The 20,938-nt window shown below is 40.1% G+C and overlaps 2 protein-coding genes across 6 annotated transcripts in view; both read right to left on the bottom strand.

Moving 5' to 3' along the window:
- Positions 1-1,551: 1,551 nt before the first annotated feature.
- ARMH2 (armadillo like helical domain containing 2) lies at positions 1,552-5,728 on the bottom strand. Its single transcript, XM_039857155.1, has 2 exons — positions 4,203-5,728; positions 1,552-2,454 (listed from the first exon to the last, which is right to left on the bottom strand). Exons 1-2 carry the CDS (start codon positions 4,540-4,542, stop codon positions 2,027-2,029), a joined length of 768 nt encoding a protein of 255 aa, XP_039713089.1. The 5' UTR covers positions 4,543-5,728; the 3' UTR covers positions 1,552-2,026.
- Positions 5,729-5,775: 47 nt separating this feature from the next.
- RIPOR2 (RHO family interacting cell polarization regulator 2) overlaps positions 5,776-20,938 on the bottom strand; it is a 173,264-nt gene continuing 158,101 nt past the window's right edge. For 3 of the 5 annotated variants that reach the window (XM_039857147.1, XM_039857148.1, XM_039857149.1), the window contains exons 16-22: positions 19,172-19,307; positions 17,790-17,951; positions 16,506-16,664; positions 14,058-14,260; positions 11,705-11,788; positions 8,745-8,835; positions 5,894-6,523 (exon numbers count right to left, since the gene is read on the bottom strand). In XM_039857147.1, coding sequence (XP_039713081.1) covers positions 6,423-6,523; positions 8,745-8,835; positions 11,705-11,788; positions 14,058-14,260; positions 16,506-16,664; positions 17,790-17,951; positions 19,172-19,307 — 936 coding nt within the window. In that variant the 3' untranslated portion in view covers positions 5,894-6,422. Of the gene's footprint in view, positions 6,524-8,744; positions 8,836-11,704; positions 11,789-14,057; positions 14,261-16,505; positions 16,665-17,789; positions 17,952-19,171; positions 19,308-20,938 lie in introns of all 5 variants that reach the window. The other 2 variants (XM_039857152.1, XM_039857146.1) reach the window with 1 other exon arrangement.

The following is a 20,938-nucleotide window of genomic DNA, read 5'->3' as shown; positions in this document are numbered from 1 at the left end:
AAAGAATTTAATTTTCTTATTTCTAATATTGAGATAAAATCTACCTCAGTGTTATTGTGAGGATTAAACCCTTTCCTATGGTGTCCGAACCAAATGCTTAAAAAAATAAAAGCTATTAATCTACAGAAACATTGTTCAATAAAACTTTGAGATGTTGGAAATATCTGTGTTGTCCAGCATGATAACCAGTTACCTAGAATATGTGGCTGTGGAACACTGAAAAGTGGCTAGTGCGAATGAGGAACTGAACTCTTAGTTTATATTTAAATAGCCACATGAGGTTAGTGGCTGCTGTATTAAAGCAGCTCTGTGTTTTAGGTATGGGCTTTTGGCCTAAAAATAGAATTGAAGACAAATTTTATGTATTTTTTACTATAATAAAAAATAATTTGAAGAATTAATGTAGGTTTGGGGGAGAGAGAAATCAGCTGAGAGACTGATGGAATGAGTAAGAAAGAGGAGAGCTAAGTAAAATAGGATAACTTGGCAAATAGGAAATATTTCTAGAAAATGCCAAAAGTGGATTACCAGGATTTGGTGGGGAGCAAAAGAGGGGTGGAATTGAAGAGAAATTTTAAATATAAGAGTTAAAGCTTTTAATCTTCTAGAAGAAAAATACAGGAAAAAAAAATTTAGTGACCTTGGATTTGGCAAAGTTTTCTCAAGTAGTACACAAGAAGCATGAATTAGAATTATTTCAGTAAATTGAGTTTCATAAAATTCAAAAACTTCTCTTTGAAAGGCTTTTAAGGGAATGAAAAGACAAGCCACAGGCTGGGAGAAAATATTTGCAAAACATTCAACAAAGGATTTGTATCTATAAAGAGCTCTTACAACTCAATAAGTAGACAACCTAATTTTTAAAGTTGGCGAGAGGTTTGGACGCTTCACCAATGGGTAGCAAATAAGCACATGAAAAGATGTCAACATCATTAGTCATTGGGAAAGTGCAAATTAAATCGGCAATGAAGTACTTCTGAGTACCTAACAATGGCTACAGTTTGAAAAAAACAATGAGCATACAAGTGTCAAGTGTGTGAAACGGCGCTTCAATGCTTGTGGCAATGTTAAATACTATCAATGCTATAGAAATGTTCATCAGTTTCTTAAAAGTTAGCAGACATTCCCTATTACCCAGCCATTCTACTCCTAGGTATTTACCTGAGAGGAATGAAAGCATACATCCATCTACATGAAGATTTGTCTGCAAATTTTCATAGTTTAATTTGTAATAGCCAAAATGTCCATCAGCAAATGAATGGATGAAAGAATTGTTTACATTAGAATATTGCTCAGCAATAAAAAGTAATTGGTGCACACAACATGATATTGAGCAAGAGAAAGCAGGTAAGTGTACCTACTATATGTTTTCATTTAAATAAAATTGTAAAACTTCAAACTAGTTTGAGAAAGCAGAGTAGATGCCTGTGGATCTTGGGGTGATTTTGGAGATGGATTTCACTAGGAAACGGGTGATGGATGTTTCTAGCCCCTGGGAACTGTGACCCTAGTTGATGGAGAATTTGGAAAAATTTCCTTAGATTCTGATTTTCAGCTAAATATCAAATGTTAGTCTCATGTGCAATAAGATCATGTTTCATAGCCAGAAAACCTCAGCCAAAGGCAGGGCAACTGGAAGGCCAGCACTGAAATAAGGCTGAAAAGATACACGTAAGGCACCACTGTCTCCTCCAGCTGGTGGCTGTGGGTTGGGTTAGATTTTGGCATTTCTAGATGCCTTGACTTAATGTCCTCTAATAACCCCTAAATGCACGGTTGCTCCTCACAGTTCTATAGGTAACATATCTTCCCATAAATTCCCATTTTATGAACTTAATTTTCATGAGGTAATTTTAAACAGCGGTGCTTATCATTAAGTTTGGTTATTGCAGTAACTGGAAATATTTATGGAAATTTTAAAATACCTAAAAGAAAACACCGAAGAATAATATACTGACTTTTATTATTTGTTTTCCCGAATCGCAGTGGTGCAGACAGCTGCATCATGAAACTGGATTTAGAGAAGTTAATTCCTGTGAAAACCAATTAGGAAATACAGTACCTCGGCAAAATTCTCAGGCCATCCAGACCAGTTCTCACTAGCTAGCATCTGCAGTTGGTGTTTTAAAGTTGTGCGGTTTTTAAGCTCCTGCATGCAAGACAGGTTATTGCATGTCATGACAGAGAGGACGTAGCAAGTCCAAAATTTAACCATGCGGTTGCTGTTGATTTCACTTTTGGTGGTAGACTCAAGTTTGTTATCAAAAAACCCAATGAGAATGGGAATAAACTGCAGATGTTTGGCTCTTTTTTGATTGACAGGGTTTAAGTAACACCAACATGCTACACTCTGGAGGAGCTGGATTCTTGTTTTTGGTGCCATCTCGTGATCTTGCAGCAAGTGAGCTACTTCTTTCATGTACTCAGCTGCAAATTTCCCAGCAGTTGGTCCTCCTGTAAAACAAGTATTTGCGTTTCCAGAAGTAATTGGTATATCTAGTAGCTAGTGACATGGTATGCTTATTGTGTTCGGATTCTTGTTGCTGTATATTGACACGTGGAATACTTGGAGTTTCCTCTTTTCCCCACCCTGTGTGCTACTGTGAGAATGAGAAAATATGTGTTGATAAGTAAGGAGTGATATGAAAAGCCCTGGAAGGTCCCTGTCTGCCAATTTCCTTTAATCAGGCACCCAAGAGTCTGTACTTCAAGGTGAAGGAAACCTGACTTGTGTTCACCTAGCAAACCTTCCCTCATGGTTTCTTTCCTGGTTCTCTATCTTCAGTACTTGAAAAAATATCAGCACTAGAGCAAGCAAAGAGAAAACCCAAAGGCTGAGCTGCAAAGCTGGGTCTAATGTGAGTAAGAAAGGCTTTTCATGAGTCCATTGCTTTGCCATTCTCTCCTGTTTTTACACATTTCTCAACACAACTCCTGCAGATCTGGGACCAACATGGCCTTACAAGTTTTTCCTTGTTTTTGGTTACTGACCCAGCCTGTCCTAGACTACTTTTATCATATACCTGAACCCCAGATCTTCCTAGTTCAAATCTCAAACTCTGAGAAGGTAGGAGCCAAGAAGGCATTTGATAAAGACTATTTAGATGGTGAGGATTAGCTGACATTGTTGCTAGGTTCTAGCCACTGGAGTTTTGACCTAGATTGGATTTCTCTTACTTGTACTGGCACTCCATAAAAGTACTGTGATCCCAAGGATGTTGAAGCTTTAGCTGGAGCCTGGGCACAAGCCCTTTCCTCCACTACAACTAAGGCTAAATAATATCAAGATAAAGCATTTTGACCCTTTTATAATATAGGCTAGTTCTTCTCACAAATGGGGAATACAGCTATGTAAGGAACCAAGCCTGCCTGGTGCGGTGGGTGCCATTTACCTTTCCTTCATGTGGGGGTTCTGAGTTTCCTCTCTCCTTATCTCTGTGCCAGTGGCTCACAACCGTTCTGGCACCTAGAAAACAGTAAATTTTTTCTCTCATGGATACCACTCTGAAAGATTTAGTCTATCAAACCACATCTAAATATCTTTTTCTCATAAAAAAAAAAATCCATCTATGACACAGCTACCAGTAAGAGCTTCTAATTAGATGTATTGTTGAGGGCTACCTATAAAATTTCATTACATATCCTGAAATTTATTAGGAAAAAAAGGGCGAGTTTGGACTTGACAGTGGGAAGTGCTTAAATGTGTGTTTAAATGGTTACCACTTAGTTTTCTGGCAAGTACACATTGCTTTTCACTGATGCATGTATTTGCTTTCCTGGAATTGTTTTAGAAGCATTAAGTTCTTATTGATTTTTCTAAGCTATTTTCTCTGTATTTTTACAAGATAAAAAATCAAGTAGTTTTACTCTGTTGGAATCATCACTAGGTTAGAATTATATAACACAGTAAAGATTCTTTGACTTATGATAATGAGGACTTTGATAGGCACCTTTAGTATATATTTTTAATAGAATTGGGAGGACACTTAATAACTTATTTGATGGACACATTCTTTTAAAACCTGAAATCCTTGAGGAAAAAATAATTAGTAATTGGCGGTACAAATACAAAACTAATAATTTAGGCAAAGAAAAGTTATTGGAATTTTAAGATGAGCTATGAAGATCACTAACTTACAATGTTATATAACAAGCAAAAGGATTTTGAACACTTATTTTAGCACAGCTGGTTAAGTCGGTACCTGTGAAGGCCAGCAGTCCAATCCTGTAGGCAGCTTGTGCCCTCTTCTCAAGGGCTAGAGATTTGTCCTTCAACATTTGGCCAAGTACCACAATTTTTTCTTTGTGGAAAATATTCTCATTCTGCGGGATATGGTTTTCCTCTTTCTTCTTAATGAAAAAGCCCTTAACAGTGACACTCCAGAAGCTCTGGAGGGACTTATACAGCCCCACAAAACACTGATATACCTGAGTCCAAAATTGCACATAATAAACACGGGCCTTGGCCATTGTGTAAAAGGCCAGTGGTGCTTCAGTTACACAGCTGGCAATAACAGAACAGTCAAGAACTATGGAATGCATCACTTAGCAACACAACGGAATGGAATACAGAAATCAGGAATCAATCTATGCTTGGGATTTGGGCTTGGAACACACACAAATAAATGATGCTGCTTTTTACCCTTAAGGAGCTCACAGTCTTTTTCTCCAATGAGCTTTACAAAAAAATCTGAGGAGTAAATATCCTCATTTATAGATGAAGGAATTTCAACATAAAAATAAATTCAAGTTGAGAATGAGGTGTAATGTGTATATACCAACTCAAGAAAGGTATGTGAAAAAAAGCGGACTCTACATGAGACTAGTAATTCAAAAATAATTTTTATTTTAACTTACATGATTGAAACAGTGAATACAAATGCCACAAAACTAAGCACCCCTTCAAACAAAAAATAAAATGCACAAGTGAATACAAAAGATAATGGAGTTATTCATGCAATATTCAAAAAATAAAAAACCAAACCAAAAACTGTAACATTTATGATTTGATTTTCTATAAAAAGAACCATTTCAACCATTTAACATAGACTACAGACTATGCATACTAACTATAGACTGTACAATGTACTTTTAAAATGAAGGATATATTTATATAATATTTATAAATATACAAATATATATACACATAATTTCACAGTTAAAAGGACTATTTGCCAGGAAACCTGACAACTTTAAAATGAAATGAGTTGTTTTTAAAGGTCTTGCTAAAATGTAAATATTTAAAATGCTATCTAAATGGTATTTTGTACAAACACATCCAGAATACAGTTAATATTCCACAGTTTAAGTTATACTCACATGTATTCTTTTGCTATTTTGGCATATCCTACCTCGTATATTCTTAAGAGGAAGAAAAATTATTTAATAGAAGCTACTGAGTGGTCTTGTACTTTGTTTAATGGACTTGCTACCTTGATTTCCGCAATAACAGGCGCTGTTAACCGTTTGGCTAAGGGATCCTCTCAGTGGGAAGTGCTTTCTCAGGGCAGTAACCATTCCTCAGGGCAGGTTTCTTCCTAACCTCCTGGTAGCTTTTATAGAAGCAAGGACCACTTTTAATGTCCCTCTGCTCCCACTCCATTAGGATTCTTCCAACTTCTGAGAGTTATTCCACCTCAAAGAGCATCCCAGCTTTCTGAATCCATGACTTTTGGTTTTGATTAGTTTCAGCAGCAAAATACCTCAATTGTAAAAGTATAAAAAAAGGCTCTTAAAAAAAAAAAAAGCTTAAGCTTTGCGTGTTGTTTTTTTTAAAAATGTATATGGATATAATCTTATTAAGGTAGTTTGTAGTCATCTGCCTGTCTTTTTATCATAATGAAAACATGCTTTTTGAATTTTCACAATGAAGAAGAGAAATAGCGGAGGTTTGAAAAAAATGAAAGAAAAAAACATTTAACTCTTACAATGTGTCATTTTACCAGGTTCTGCAGGCAAACTTTTATTTGAAGAAATTATATTTTGTGCTTTGCATTTAAGGTAAAATTAGGTAGCTTAGGGGGCCACTCAACCCTGAGAGCACGACAGAGAAAAACTGCAAGGCATATGATATTTATCAAAGTATCACAGGACTGTTTCAAGCTCATAGAAGAACTTCCAAAAAAGTACAAAGATGGCTATTTTAAAATTCCATATATATTTGATATGACAGACTCATTAAGCATGGTCAGACGCAATGAATGATGTAATCTGTTAGTCACAAGAAGCCCTATTGTACTGGCCAAAGGAAAAGCAGGTGGATGCTGTGAAACTTACCGTTAATTCTTTCTACAACATGTTAGATTTCCAGACAACCTGAACAGAACTCTTTAAATTTTAAAGACATTCCAGCTAAATCACAGCACCCTCTTGATTAATAGGGCCACTAATTAAGACAGCTGTTAGGCAGAGCCAACTGGTAATTAAAAGGCTGTGGCCACTTCAGTTCCATGACGACCTCCAACTTTAACACAGTCTCGAGGAAATTTGTCCAATTGTTCATATGCCAGTCGCCCATCTTCTCCTGGATACACAACAAGAAAAATGAATGCCAATTTGAACTTAACTTTTTTATTCATCACTCAGGATAATAAATTAATACCAGTTGTTTAGGTATGGACTGCTATTTTTTTGCTAACGTTAGCTTCAGGTAAGGAAAAGTCATCTTCAGTTATTCTTAATTATGTCGTTTCTAGGTAATGTTTAGAAAAACCAAGAACTTTTGAGCTAATGCCAGAGAGTAAGAGAATGCCAGGGTGTGAAACAAAGTAGAAGTCCTATGGGCATGTGAGGTTGATGATTTCACATAATAGATTTATTCTTTTGAAAATCATATGTATTATATTTTAAGTGCATTAGGAATTTCAGTATGGCTAGTCCTTAACTTCAGTGCATTGAACTTTTACCTAAGTTTTACTTCTATACATTACATATTGGTACATGTTAAATTATCTTTCATAAAAGTCAAGATTAGGCTTTCGAACTTCAGCTAAAAAGTTACTCTTTGCCATGTAAACATGTGGTGATGACATCTACCACCAACAGCTGGTTCAGTTTGTCGGCACCATCCTGAACAGCCAACGTGTATTTGTAAATTATTTGAATATTTTGTTCCATTTTCCTGTTTAAAATATTAGAAAAAATGGGAAAATGAAGTATAGACAACTAGTGATAAGAAATGGGCTTTTATGCATTGAATACAAGTGAGAAAAAGATGGAAATAGTTGTGTCCAATCAGAAATTGTGGGAAAAAAAGATTCATGAAATGCTGGAATGATATTGATATTAGTGGGTTTTAGAAAAGGAATGTAATCACGGATTTTATAATCTTATTGTAGTTTCTAGGAATAGAAGCCTTCCAATAAACTGAAAGTCTGTTTGAAAGAATCACTTAGGATACTTTTACAAGTCCCAGAGCTGAGGTATATCTCACGCCAACGAGAGCAAAATCTTTGGAAGTGGAACCAGGCCTGAGTATATATATATTTTAGGCCTGAGTATATTTTAAAGCTCCCCTGGTGATTCAGCCATGAATCGGTGAGGTGAGAGAGCATGGAGGCTGGGCGTGGGCAGCCACGTGTGTGAAGAGCTCAGGACAAGAAGGTATGTGATCGCTCCTGTAGATGCTGCTGTCTGTGCAGCTGAAGTGACTGGGCACATTCGGCAGGGCTCAAACTTTCTTTGGTTCTACTGGAAGTAGACACATGACTGGCTGCGCTTTACAAACATCTGGCTTACCTTCGCTGTTATTTCAGAATACGAAGGAAAGAAAGAAGCTAAAACTAATGATACCCTAGGCACATTTATAGGGAATTAAATAATTTCTATGCCGGAAACAGCCATAAGGAATAACTGTTTTATCCTTTAAACAAACATATGCTGGCTAAGATTTCTGTGCCTGGAACATTATATTCACTAGCAGAAAGGAGCCTTATTAAACTGATAACGTAAGAAAGAACAACTAACAATGAATATGATTTTCATGATGATGATAAATGCCAGGAGAGTCTCCCTTATGTTGTTAAGCTACTAGAGTCAAAGTAGAGCACCCTTTTTCCAATTAGTATTATTGACTGGATAGAATTGAGGACTTCTAGGAGTATAGTTTTTACATTTTAAGAGTATGTTGTAGTAGTAAAATTATTTATAATAAATATTTTTATTTTTTATGTGGAGTTTTGAAAGCCTCTCTCTACCCTCCCAACTCCCCAGAAGAATAAAAGTATGAAACCTGTGAAGCACGAACCTTTAGAAAATGAAGTGGAGGGGAAGGTTTATTTGGATATTTCAGAATAAAATAAATACTTCAATCTTTCCTTTGGTGTCAGGGCTCAGGTGGGATAGGCCAGGGGACGATCAGGTTAGCCTGAGAGTCGGTGAGGCTGTGACAGCTGGGGGACTGTGGCCTCTTAGGGAACCTCAGCCTATCATAGTCCTCCGGGTGGTGCAAACCCCACCCCGGACTCCTGACTATGGTTTGACTTCTATGTTCTTGACTCCAAATAGTGCACAGACCAATGAAGCATCTAGAATGGCTCCACAGAGCAGCCCTCACCCTCAGCAGTCATACAACAGGAGCTGGAGTGAGATGGAGGTTGATCAGTTCCTCATTCTGTGTGTGTGTGTGTGTGTTTTTGTGCGTGTGCACACAGGTAGCCATGAGGGAAAATTGCTAAAACAACACACATGAAACTTCTGACGGTTCCCTTTGGGAGTGAAAAGTAAACACATAAAAAAATTCTCACCAAGAGACAAGAGGGTTTCCGAGGCCACATTTCTGATTTCTTCAGTGTCGGACTGACACAGTGTCACCAGCATTTTAATGCTTTCAGTAGCCTACAGGGAGAAAAGAGTTAAAATCATGTTCTGACATTTATGTCTGGGGTTGCATGAGACTTAGCATTTCAGAGCTGGTGGGGACTTTAAAACCATCTTATCCAGGGCTTCCTACACCTAGCTGAGAGTCAGGAGCTCTTGTAAAGTACAGATTCCTGGCTGCCACTCCGAGATGTACTGTATGAGAATTTCCTGAGTTGCAGCCCAGAATTCAGACTTGTTAGATCTCCAGTGATCAGCTAAGTCCCTCATTTCATGGAGAACTGCAGGCCTAGAGAAGGGGGTGACGCGCTTGCTTTTCCAGAACAGAATCCACTTCTCATTGTTCTTTCCACTGTAACTCACTGCTTCTAAAAGAGCTCTAACTTAAGAATTCCTAATATTTAGCTTATATGCCAAACGAGAGGAGGAGAACAGAGGTCAACGATGGGAGTCCAACTATTTGTTTACTGAGTGCTCTATGAACCAGACAGTTCACAAGGTGTGGGGGGTTCAGCGATGGACAAGACCCAGCCCTGGCCCCCGGGGAGTTTCCAGTCTAGAGGAGAGACAGAGTTAAACGAGGAAAATAATTACTACAATGAATGATAGGCTGAGTTGGAGTGTGAGAGAAGAACGCGACTGGGAAACAAGCTGGTCTGATCAGGGAAGTCTTCATGGAGGAAGTAACATCTTAGAGGAGTTCGCCATGTTTGCGCATGTGGGAGGGGTGTGCGTGTGCGTCTGTGTGTGTGTGTTTGGGGGTGTGGAGAAGGAAACAAATTCTAGGCAAGGGGATTAGTTTATGACAGCCCAAATCAAGGAGGGCCTGATGAGCCATTAAGGGTTTTGGACTTATTCAAAGGTCATGGAAAGTCATACAAGAGTTTGAGGTTGGATTTGTATTTTATTATGAGCATTCTAGCTGCAGTGAAGAAGACGGACTAACGGGAGTTTAGGCTCTAACAAGGCAGAGATATTGGTAGAAAGGATGCTCAAATCCAGGCGAACACAGTGGGGATAAAGAGCGGCCAGAATTAGGCTGTTATGGAAGTGGGACCGGCAGGACGGTAAGGCTGGTTGGATGTGGAGGATGAGGGTGAGGGAGGGTCATGATGGCCCCTAGGTTTCTGGCACGAGCTGCTTGGTGGTGGTTGTACCATCCACTAAGACAGAGAAGATTGGAGGCAGGGGTGAGATGGGTGAAATTTGAGGTGACTTTCTAGTGGGGATGTCCAGCAGCAAGCAGGATAATAGACAGGACAGGAAGACCTGGACGGGAAATGCTGGGAGTCATTAGCATATAGATGGTAGTGGAAGACCCAGGAGTAGACGTTACCAGGGAAAATGTGGAGGGGGAAGGGGGCCTGGCAGTGTCTCCAGCAACACCACCATTTAGGGCAAGTCCCAGAAGGGAGCCTGCCTGCTGCAAAACCAAAGATTCTTGCTGAGATTTTGAGTTGATAATGGGTAACAAATTATGATTTTCTCTTTTTGGAAGAAAGCTAGGCCTATGGAGTGGTAGTGGCAGTGCTGGGTGCCCAAACATGACGAATTGGAGTGAGCAGCATGTGTAGATCCTGGGTTATTCCAACCCAATGAGACAGATGGGGACCTGACATCGGAGGGCCACTTTGATCTCTCCAGATTGTTTCCGGTTTGACGATAGAAAAGAAAAATGTGAGGTGTCTGCTTGTTATCATTAATCAAAAAAAGTTTTCCCCTGACAAGTTAATTAGAGTTGACTGGTTTGGGTGGATGACATCCTGAATCTGCTCTGTGCTGCACAGAGCCCCGCTGTGAGCTGGGGGCTGGGGACAGCTTAGTAAGAGGACCCTTATTCAGCCCAAAGGATCCTATCCTCTAGGAGAAAGGGATTAAATCAGTGCTGCCAGACTTGGGATATGCTAGAGTTTAAAATTGTAGCTTTTACTATAACCTTTGCAGCACGTAAATCCACAAAACAGATCACTGTCTCCTCATGTCTTGCTTTACCTTGTGTATCACAGCCATCATCACTGAGATGTCACTGTATGTCAGAGAGCACCCAAATAAATAGCAATCACTGTGGGCTTTTATTGGCCACCAAAAGGTAAATTTTTGACCAAGTAACAAGGACAAAATTTCCCAGGGCTGTTTTTCTTCGCAAGTCATTAGCTTTTTCTTTTGAAGTGTTAATCCCTTTCTTCACTTCCTGACAGGCCTGCAGAACCCTGCCCCTTGTCCCATGCACCCATCCAAGATTTTAGCAAGCTCTGAGGTGTGGCTTTCTCATTCTTTTCTCAAGAGTGATTAGTCTTTTTTTTTTTTTTTTTGTGATTAAAGTACGTCAAACATTAAATCTTGACCACTGTAACATAAACTCGTTAATGCTGGGAATTTTCATGCCTTCTTTTTTCATTTATATTTTAGCTCTCTCACCAACACCTCCCTTTGACACAGTTAAGATTGTGAGCTGCTTAATAAAAACAGTTCATGGGGAAGGATCTGGAAATTTATTGGCACAATGAATTTTAGAATTTCTTTGCAAATTTTCTGGGTCCCTGTTATTTTTTGTACACAGTAAAAAATGGTGAAATCACCATATCCTCTCTTTTTTGGCTTAGGATATACTTTTCTAGTACTGACCCAGAGGCAAACTAATTTCTGTGGGCTATTCAAAAACATAACTGTTTTCCAAAACATTTATACTTTAACAAAATAAAGTCACATTTAGTGGCAGTTTAAAGAATAAAGGACCCCAGACTTTATTGCAAAACTTCAGTGCAAAACTCTGAGGTAGGAAACTCTGCTGAAACAGGCAGTTCCACAAACGGAAGGGAAGCCGTTTCTGTACTTGGCTTAGTTTTGCTCAAAGCTGAACTGGAGGGGCTTTGAGGCTGGGCGTTACCTCCAGGCTTTTCAGGGCCAGGCAGGCTGCCTTCTGGAGATGGAGGTCTGTCCTTGTTAGTGCTTCACAGTAATAGAGCAAGGCCTGAAAGAGAAGGAAGGACACCATGAAGACATTTTGATTAGTTTGTAGTTTTACAGGTAGATAATCATTTTTACTGCCTGAGATGAACTACAGATAAAACAAGATATTCTTGCACTACCTTCAGTGCCAAAAAAAAAAATCATTAAAATTCATGTTTATTAAAAGAGCAGTCTCTTTATTCAATACATTGATCCTTTATTGTCTACCAGGTCACATGCTTTGGGGTATACGAAGCTGGAAGATGAAATGTTGCAGGATACTCGAGCTGGTGCCGGCACCGGCTCGGCAGATTCACATCCAAAAGTTGAGCCCCCATCGCAGTGGGGCTTTTTCTTTTATACACGTCTTATGCTTCCTCATAGTGAAGTGTATTCTGCTTGGTTGGTGGGCTGTAAGGGGAGTGACCAATCAGGGCCAGTGGTCTGTGCCATGTCAGCTGTGACACTGAACAGTCCCCTTACCTATTATGGGACGGAAAGTGAACGACCTTCAACCATTATAGAAAATGGTCAGCTCGGCCTCTGCACGCACACATATTTTATGAGTAGTCTGGGGTCAAGTCATCTGACAGCAAAGTTATGAGTCTGGCTTTCAACAGACCCTAGGGTCTAGTAGGAATGCGAAGATTGTTTAGAAGGACCTGTGGAGAGCAACATATTAGCTCCACAAGAAAGCTGCAAGATGCTGAGTCAGTCATGTGGAGGAGAGTCCTTCACCCTGGAGGCCAAAATCCAGCTGATGGTAAGTGTGCAAAAGGCCGAGCAGAATGGGACATTTATTATTATTATGTTCATAATAGTCCCAAAGCAGAAACAACCCAAGAGTTCATCAGCTGATAAATGTGATCTGCTCCTACAATGCAATATTATTTGGCATAAAAAGAAATGCACTGATACATGCTACAACATGGATGACCCTTGCTGAGTGACATCATGCTGAGTGAAAGAGCAAGACGTAAAGGCCACATATTATGTGATTCCATTCATAAGAAACGTCCAGAACAGGTGAGGCTAGAACAGGCAAATCCACAGAGACACAGCAGAGTAGTGGTTGCCAGGAACTGGAGGGAGGAGGCAATGGAAATGACTGCGGGCGGGGACAGGATTTCTTTTGGGGGTGATGAAAATGTTCCGGAATTGGATAGTGGTGATGATTTGTGAATATACTAAAAACCACTGGGTTATATACTTTAAAGGGTGAATGTAAATATTTTATGGTATGTGAATTATATCACCTCTTTTTTCAGTGGGGATGATGGTAGCTAGCCCACAGAACAGACTTTTGAGCTACTTCCACTAAAGTATCAGAACTTTATTAAGAAAGAACAATGTGAAGTTCACGTTTTTTGGGTCAAAAGGGCATTAGCATGGGATGTCTTCTCTGAGTACGCAATGCCCCAATACAGCCTGCTTAGGTTATGCCTTAGGAAACTTACGCTCCTCTTGCAGTCGACATTTGACCTTTCCAAGAACAGGAAGGAGCCAGCTGTAATTTTCCTGAGCTTATCTGAGGGTTGGTGTGAGTTTTTAGAATGGCTGTTCAAACTGTAAAGGGCTCCCTGCAGACCAACCGCCCTGCTTGGACTGGGCCCCAATGTGCATGATTTTTAGATGCCTGTTACTCCTGGATGGCTGTTGAATTAAAGTCAAGGGAGAGATAAATTACCTCTTCCCTAGTGATAGGAGTGATGGTTTTAAAATGAAAAATATTCTAACTCGCTGACCCAACAATCTGATGATTTGACTCCAGACTACCCATGAAATATATGTGTGTAAATACACACACATGTATGTTCACCAGAACATATTTCAGAGTTAGAAACTACACAAATGCCCATGAATATGGAATAATAAAATAAATTATAGGATATGCATACACTGAAAAGCCAATAATCCATCAAAGAGAATGAAGTAGATCAATATGCTCTGACATGTAAAATAACCATGATATATTACATTTAAAAAAAATATGGTACACAACAGAACAGTATGGTCTCATTTAAAAAAAAATAATTACATGTTAACATATATTTAGAAAAAACCTGGAAGAAGTATACACTAAGTTATTAATAGTTGAATCTGGGGGGCTGCACTCATGGGCACTTAATCATCACAGTATATTTTTGAGGTTTAAATCACTTTGCAGAGTATATATCACTAATAAGCAGAAGAAAAATTATTTTTATAAAATAAAAATGGCAAAATATTAATGGTAAATTGCAGAAAATTAAGCAAGTTTTGGGCTTGATGGCCATGAGTTTGTGTGCTACCTTTTCCCGGAAATGCTCGTTTCCTGCGGCTGCCACCAGGTAAAGCCTCACGGCCTCGCTGACTCCATCGTCCTCCCCGGTTAAGAGCAGGGCCAGAGCCCTGAGCACGTCCTGCTGGGCTGGGAGGCTGCCGGGTGCCAGGCCGCTCAGGGCCCGAAGCAGTTTTCCGTCTCTCAGTGATTGCAGAGTCTGCACTATGGAAACTGAAGTGAGAATAAAAGAGCATTCGCCTTCCGACAGTAAAGCAACGAGCTCGTTAAAAAAAAGTAAATAAGACTCAGATATATACATAATAACAGAGCCAAGTACATAGGAAAAATTAGCATGATAAAGGGGATGTTTCCAATTAGAACAGCACAGATTGTTTAGATAACTACATTAAGGAGAATGGCAAATTATAGGAGAAAAAGGCGAAGGTGGATCTCCATGGCATAACTGCTACTAAAATGACTTATAGATGAATTAAATAGTCAGATGTAAAAATATATAGTGAGGAAGATACAAGTGAACACTTTTTACAGTCCTCCTGATGGAGCAAACTCTGTTGCCCCTTTGCCTTTTATTCACACCCGTTTGGCAAAACCCTAACCCTGAGTGACCCCCGCTCTGCGTTCTGTCTGCACTCAGGTAACTGCGCCCTGATGGAATCCAGTTAGTTGGTTGGAAAATGATAAAAAAAATATATAGGGTTTTGAATCGCATTTGGACAAACTGACTTAAGTATTCCATGACTAAGGACTGTATGCTAATCCCTAACTAGATATCCAGCATGGGCGTCCATGAGCCACAAAAACATTAGGATAAGAGTGTGTCTGGTCAGCACAGATGGGAAAATATAAGAAAATATTCATGTTCTATCAATGGAACAGCATCCTGTACACAATAGACAAGTTTGTGAATTAGAGATTATTTTTTTTTTTGCTTTAATTTCCTATTTTTGCTGCTGTGGTTGTTCTGGTAATTTCACTGCTTTTAAATAAATACCCTAATAAAAAGTCTCAAGATATGTAAACAGCTAAATAAATAATGGGAAACAACCAAAATGTTCAATAATCAAATACATTAGTATATATTCAAGTGCAGAGATACTGTACAACTAAAATAAATATTTCAAAGAATTAATAACATGGGATATAATGTCATTCTATAATGTGTAATCACAATTTTGAAATTTAAAACCCAGGCACACTCAACTGAAAAGTACATTAAAATTTTAAAAGTAGGAGAATGGGTGACTTGAACTTTTTCTTTTATATTTCTCTATGTTTTCTGAAATTTTTATAATGAGAGCCTTTTCCTCTTATAAGGAAAGGAAGAAAGACATGCAAAAGGTTCAGGTTTTTTCTATTTTATTTTTCATTCCTACTAATAAATGAGTAGTTCCTTCCAGGGGCCCTGTAAGAAGAAGCTTAGAGACATTAACTGCCACAGATGTAAAGTGAGTAATTTAGAAATTCGCTCAGAAAATTGATTTAGACTGACAAATTTAGAATCAAGAAGTGAAGGATATAATAAAGTGAGGCCCTCTGCTCCTACGCCAGGGTCTCTCGCCTCAGCATTCTCATTCTCCTGCTCGCCAGCATTTGTATTCTTTGGGGCTATGTTCAGGCTGCTGCGACACTGGGTGGAGGAAAATGTCTTCTTCTCACTGTCATGCCACCCACTGGGCAGGAAATGTTGCAGGGCTTAATGTTTTGGAAGGAGAAGGGCTGAGCCTGGGTGTGGGCCAGACACATTGCTGCTGCCAAGGTGCTGAGCCAAACCGTCTGGTCCCAAACAACACAGCTTGCTCCTCCTGTCCCCTTCACCTGCACTATCGGGCCGCAGAGGATTCACAGAGCCCACACTTGGGAACCAGAAACGGCCCCTCACTGCCTGGCTCTACTCCCAAAGAGGTTTTAACTCATGGCAGATACTGATTTTATTTCTAATATGTGAAGTGTCCCATAAGAAGGCAGTAACGAGCTCCGTCGCTGCGCCCCCACATTGGTGCCCGTTCTCCTCATTCCCTGGACATGCGGCCTAGCTCTGGTTTTCTGTCCTTCCCTCCTTCCCCTTCTCAACGTGTGCCCCCACTTGCTCTCTTTGGAACCAGATTTCTGCTTATTATTATGAAAGCACCACCAAAATGGTAACATAAAATAGTACTGCCTGTAGGCTTGATCCCACAAATGGTGAACACATTGATGACCGAAAGAAATTACAGTGAGTCTTTTTACCAGCTTCCTGGTAATGGTACACCCTGCTGGATGGTCTCAGTAAATCCCTGGTTCATTGGCAAAAGGCTTACTAAGGTGAAAGGTCCAGAAGTTGTTTAACAGGCAAATCTCAGCCCAGCTATTGACTTGGCAAGAAAAAAGTTACCATCACTAAAAACTGTGACAAAAAAAGACCAGAGATAACTTCAAATTGAGCCACCGCAAAGTGTGACCAAAGAACACATCCCACCTTGCTTGGCCAGCTGGTTCAGGTAACTCTCCAGGTCGCTCACACCGTGGCTGGTGAAGTAACTATAATACTGGAAAACAGTGATGACCTCTGAGGACAGGCTGGAGGAAAGCAAAGGCTCAGCCCGGTCCAGGATTTGGGACACCAAGGTTCGAAACACTATTTGTAAAGAGAAGATACAAAGCAGCTTTTAAGAAACATGAGCATTCATTCATTCATTCATTCATTCATCTTTTTATTGTAGAATAGGATAGAGTGAAGCATGCAAGTGAACTAATCCTCAGGGAACAGCCAGGTGACTTCTGCATACCTATACACTGCGTAACTACCATTTAGATCGAGATACAGGACATAGCTGGCACCCTAGCAGGTTCTCTTGTGCCTCTTCCTATAGCTACTCGCCTACCCCCACCATAGGCCACCAATAATCTGATTTCTGTCAACAGAAGTTTGCCTGTTTCTGAACTTCATTTAAATAGAATTATACAGTATGCACTTTCGGTATCTGATTCCTTTTACTCATCAAAATATCTGTGAGATTCATCCAAAGCGTTGCCTGTAGCAGTGATTTATTTTTTTAAAAAAATTGCTGTGTAGGAGTCCAGTCAAGACAGTGGGAATAAAGGTATATCCAAAGGGTATACCTTGTGGTCATGAAGGGAGAGGAGGGGCAAGAGTTGCTTCAGTCTGAATGTACTGCCCCTTTACATGCATCTCAGAAGGTCACCTGCTTCTGGCAGGACCGGCAGGAGGGATGCACAGGAAGAGCCACCAGGCTGTGGTATACCCTACTGTATGAATATATTACAATTTATCCATTGTCTTGAGCATGTGAGTTGTTTCTGGTTTTTGGCTTTTGTCTGTAAAGCTGATATGAACCTTCTAATACATGTCTTGTTTTTTGTGAGTATAAGCACACATTTCTCTTGATATATTTAGGAGTGGAATTGCTGGATCGGAGGGAAGGAGTATATTTAGTGTTAGTAGAAATGCCTAACAGTTTTTCCAAAGTGTTTATACCATTTGACACCCTTGTATTGCTGACATACTTTAGTAGCAATACAAAAATACAGTGCCTTTAAAAGTCACTTCTGATGTTCTGAGTTATGACATGTTCAATGTCTTTCTGTTCTGAGATCTTACTGAGTAGGTGATGGCTCTCTGGAGGGTAAGCTGTTTTTCACGGGTAGCTGTGGGAGAAGAGGCAGGGGGAACCTTACTGGTGCTCGCTCTTGCACCCCAGGACAGAAATGCTTTCCTCCCCTCCGTATTGTTGTTCTCTACCTGGGTCTGCAAGTCCTGGATAGTCTCTGTTGACACTTCCGGCAAAGCTGGCTTCCAGCTGCTTAATCACTCTGTCAGCTGAGCTGTGATAGACACCAACTGGGCTGCAGCACTTGGTCCAGAATGACAGCAAAGACATCTTTTTGTGGAATTCTGGAATGGCTAGAGAAGAAGGGCACCAAACCCAATGAAGCAGATGGAGGGACGTACCTGGGTGCAGGTGGGGCAGGTGTCCCCAGGGCCTTTTTTTTTTAAGACTGTTAGTTGGCAGGTGGTCTAAAAGATAAAGAAGTCATTTTGAGGAACTCTGCAGCCTGTTTGCTTTCGGTGAGAGAGAACCAGCAGCTCTGCTCTTGGGAGATGCTCTAGTCATCTCATCTCCTGTAACTTTACAGCAAACAAACCACAGGATCAGAGAATCAAACCTCAGAAGGTTTTTCTGAAAGGGATGGAGCAGAACCATAGGTGGCTGCGGGAGGTTTTCTCCTATCTAGTGGCCTTCAGACTGAGATGATTGATGGGCCTTGCGCCAGGGAGCTCAGGGTCAATATTCCACCCTCACCCTCATGTGGTTGTGGTCATGAAGGGCCTGGGAGAGGAGGGGCAAGAGTTGCTTCAGTCTGAATGTACTGCCCCTTTACATGCATCTCAGAAGGTCACCTGCTTCTGGCAGGACCGGCAGGAGGGATGCACAGGAAGAGCCACCAGGCATTTAGACTTAATCAGAGATAACCCAGGAGAATCTAGTGTCCCGCTGTTCCCACTAAACAGCCGAACAGCCGATGTGAAAAAAGACATAAATTCTTGTCTTTATAAAAGAGCCCTGTCACCAGACCACACAATTCAAAGGCATCTTCCCCATGTCAAGTCCTCCACCTAAAACTCTCTGACTCAGGAATCCTCATAAAGGCCTGTGAATCCATGTATTTCTATGTTTTCCCCATAGGGTTTTGGGGCATCTTTTTGTTTGTTTGTTTGTTTGTTTGTTTGCGGGGAGGGAGCATCTTGCACTTGACAGTCGGCCACTATGGGAGTTATCTTAGCCGGCTCCATGGCATGAGAACAATACTGATCATATGTTCCAACACAGAACCACACGAGCAGAAACAGTCTGTGAAACTGCCTAGGAGGTGATGCTAGTGCTGCTTGTATACATTTTGGGGGTGGAGGCCCCTGTAGAAAAAGCGATATATCTGGTTTGACTCCGAAGGCTGAAGCGGGGTGTTAATGAGAGCCACTGGTGTGGAGACATCTCCCTACTCTATGGTCCAAGAATGCTTTTCTGCTATCGATACTGACAAAATAGCGAACAGACACAGCAGAGGTGTGGGCCAGTGGGCTCACCGTTGGCATGAGTGGTGGTGTCATGCACAGGGGCTTACCTTCCACAACAGAACTGATGTTTCCTGTGTTCTCGTCACTGACCGCTGAGAGTTTCTCCATCACCTGAATTTGCCTAGAAAGCTTCTCTAAGAGATTTCTTGCCACAAAAGGGGTTTTGCTTGAGAAAACAATTTGCTGATAAAACAAACAAAACCACCATTTCAATTACGTTCTTGTCAACAGTGCTTTCCCTCCCCAACAGCGTCCTCCCTACATGCAGTGGTGATGCTGAGTAAACTCATACAGCGTTTCTGTTACATGAACATGTAACTGTCCATGCTGGTTACAACAGCTGAGGAAATTAGACACGTGTTTTGTTGCTTTAAACTTTTTTCATGCCGTTTAAATTCTGGAATGTTCTCTGTAGTGAGCTTCAAGGTTATTGTACATTCACAAATTCTCTGAAATGAGGAGGGCATATTTAGGTTGCATACCAGTATGTAAACAGAAAAAGATTTATTTTACACATGTAGTAATTTTTCATAGCATGGGTTTATTTCATTGTTTTCAAACTGAAAATTAGGAGCATGGTGTATAATAGACATAATTATAATCAAGCTATCTCATTTTAATTGATGAGTGCTTATTAGGGAGCAGGTGCTGGTAAGAGCCTTAAACTTAGATCAGCTCACACTATTTCTCACGACAACCCAATGAGGTGGGTATCCCATTTTACTGATGAGGAAACTGAGGTCCAGAGAGGTTAAGTAACCTCTTCGAGGACACATAAATAGTAAGTGATTTTACTTGTGTGCAGTTCACAAGAATGAGGAAGGGCCTGACAGAGGAAAGGACAGAAGGCATCTGCTGTCTGAAGGTTCTAGATTTTTCTGTGTCCTGGTTACCTGGTAGGCATGAATGTGGGATGCAGACCTGTACTACCAACCTGTACCATCTAAAGCCTTTGGACTCTAAAACAAATAGAATTTTCAAATGTAAAAGTCTAGTTCAGCAAATACATTACAAATAAATTACTTTATTTTAAACTTAATTATAGCTATTAAAAAATGCCCATTTTTCTCTCTGCAATTATATACTAAATGAATAAATAAACTCACTGATTCAGAAGTAAGTGTGAGTTACAAATCAATTTTTTAAAATTTATTTCTTTTAATTAGTTTCAAGTATACAGTACATTGGTTAGACATTTATATAGTTCGTAAAACGATCCATCCCCACAATTGCTCCCTCTTTCCCCTGACCCTCCACCTAGACAAAGTATTAAGGCTAATTGCATTCCCTATGCTGTGCTCTGCATCCTTGTGACCGTCCATCTGCTACTAATTTGTACTTCTTTATCCCTTTACCCCATTCTCCCAGCCCCCCAAACCCCTTTCCCCTCTGTCCATCACCAAATTATCCACTATATCTGTTAGTTTGTTTTTGATTAGTTTGTTCTTTTTATTCCTTAGATTCCGCATATAAGTGAAATCATATAGTGTTTATCTTTCTCTGACTTAAATACCTTCTAGGTCCATCAAAGCAATATCTTTTTCCATCCCCTTCCTTTTAGTCTGTGAGTGTCTTTTAATCTGAAGTGAGTCTTTTGTATTTTTTCTTAAAGAAGTCCCTCCAACATTTCTTGTAATACTGGCTTGGTGGTGATAAATTCCTTTAGCTTATTTTTGTGTGGGAAGCTCTTTATCTGTCCTTCAACTCTAAATGATAGCTTTGCTGGATAAAGGATACTTTATCCTTTATCCTGGGTCTTCATCCTGTTGAATACTTTTTGCCAAGCCCTTCTGTCCTGCATAGTTTCTTTTGAG

Source organism: Pteropus medius, unplaced genomic scaffold, assembly GCF_902729225.1.
Source record: "Pteropus medius unplaced genomic scaffold, Ma_sr-lr_union100, whole genome shotgun sequence".
In the NCBI taxonomy this organism is placed as follows: Eukaryota; Metazoa; Chordata; class Mammalia; order Chiroptera; family Pteropodidae; genus Pteropus; species Pteropus medius.
This window is presented reverse-complemented; position numbering and strand designations above follow the sequence as displayed.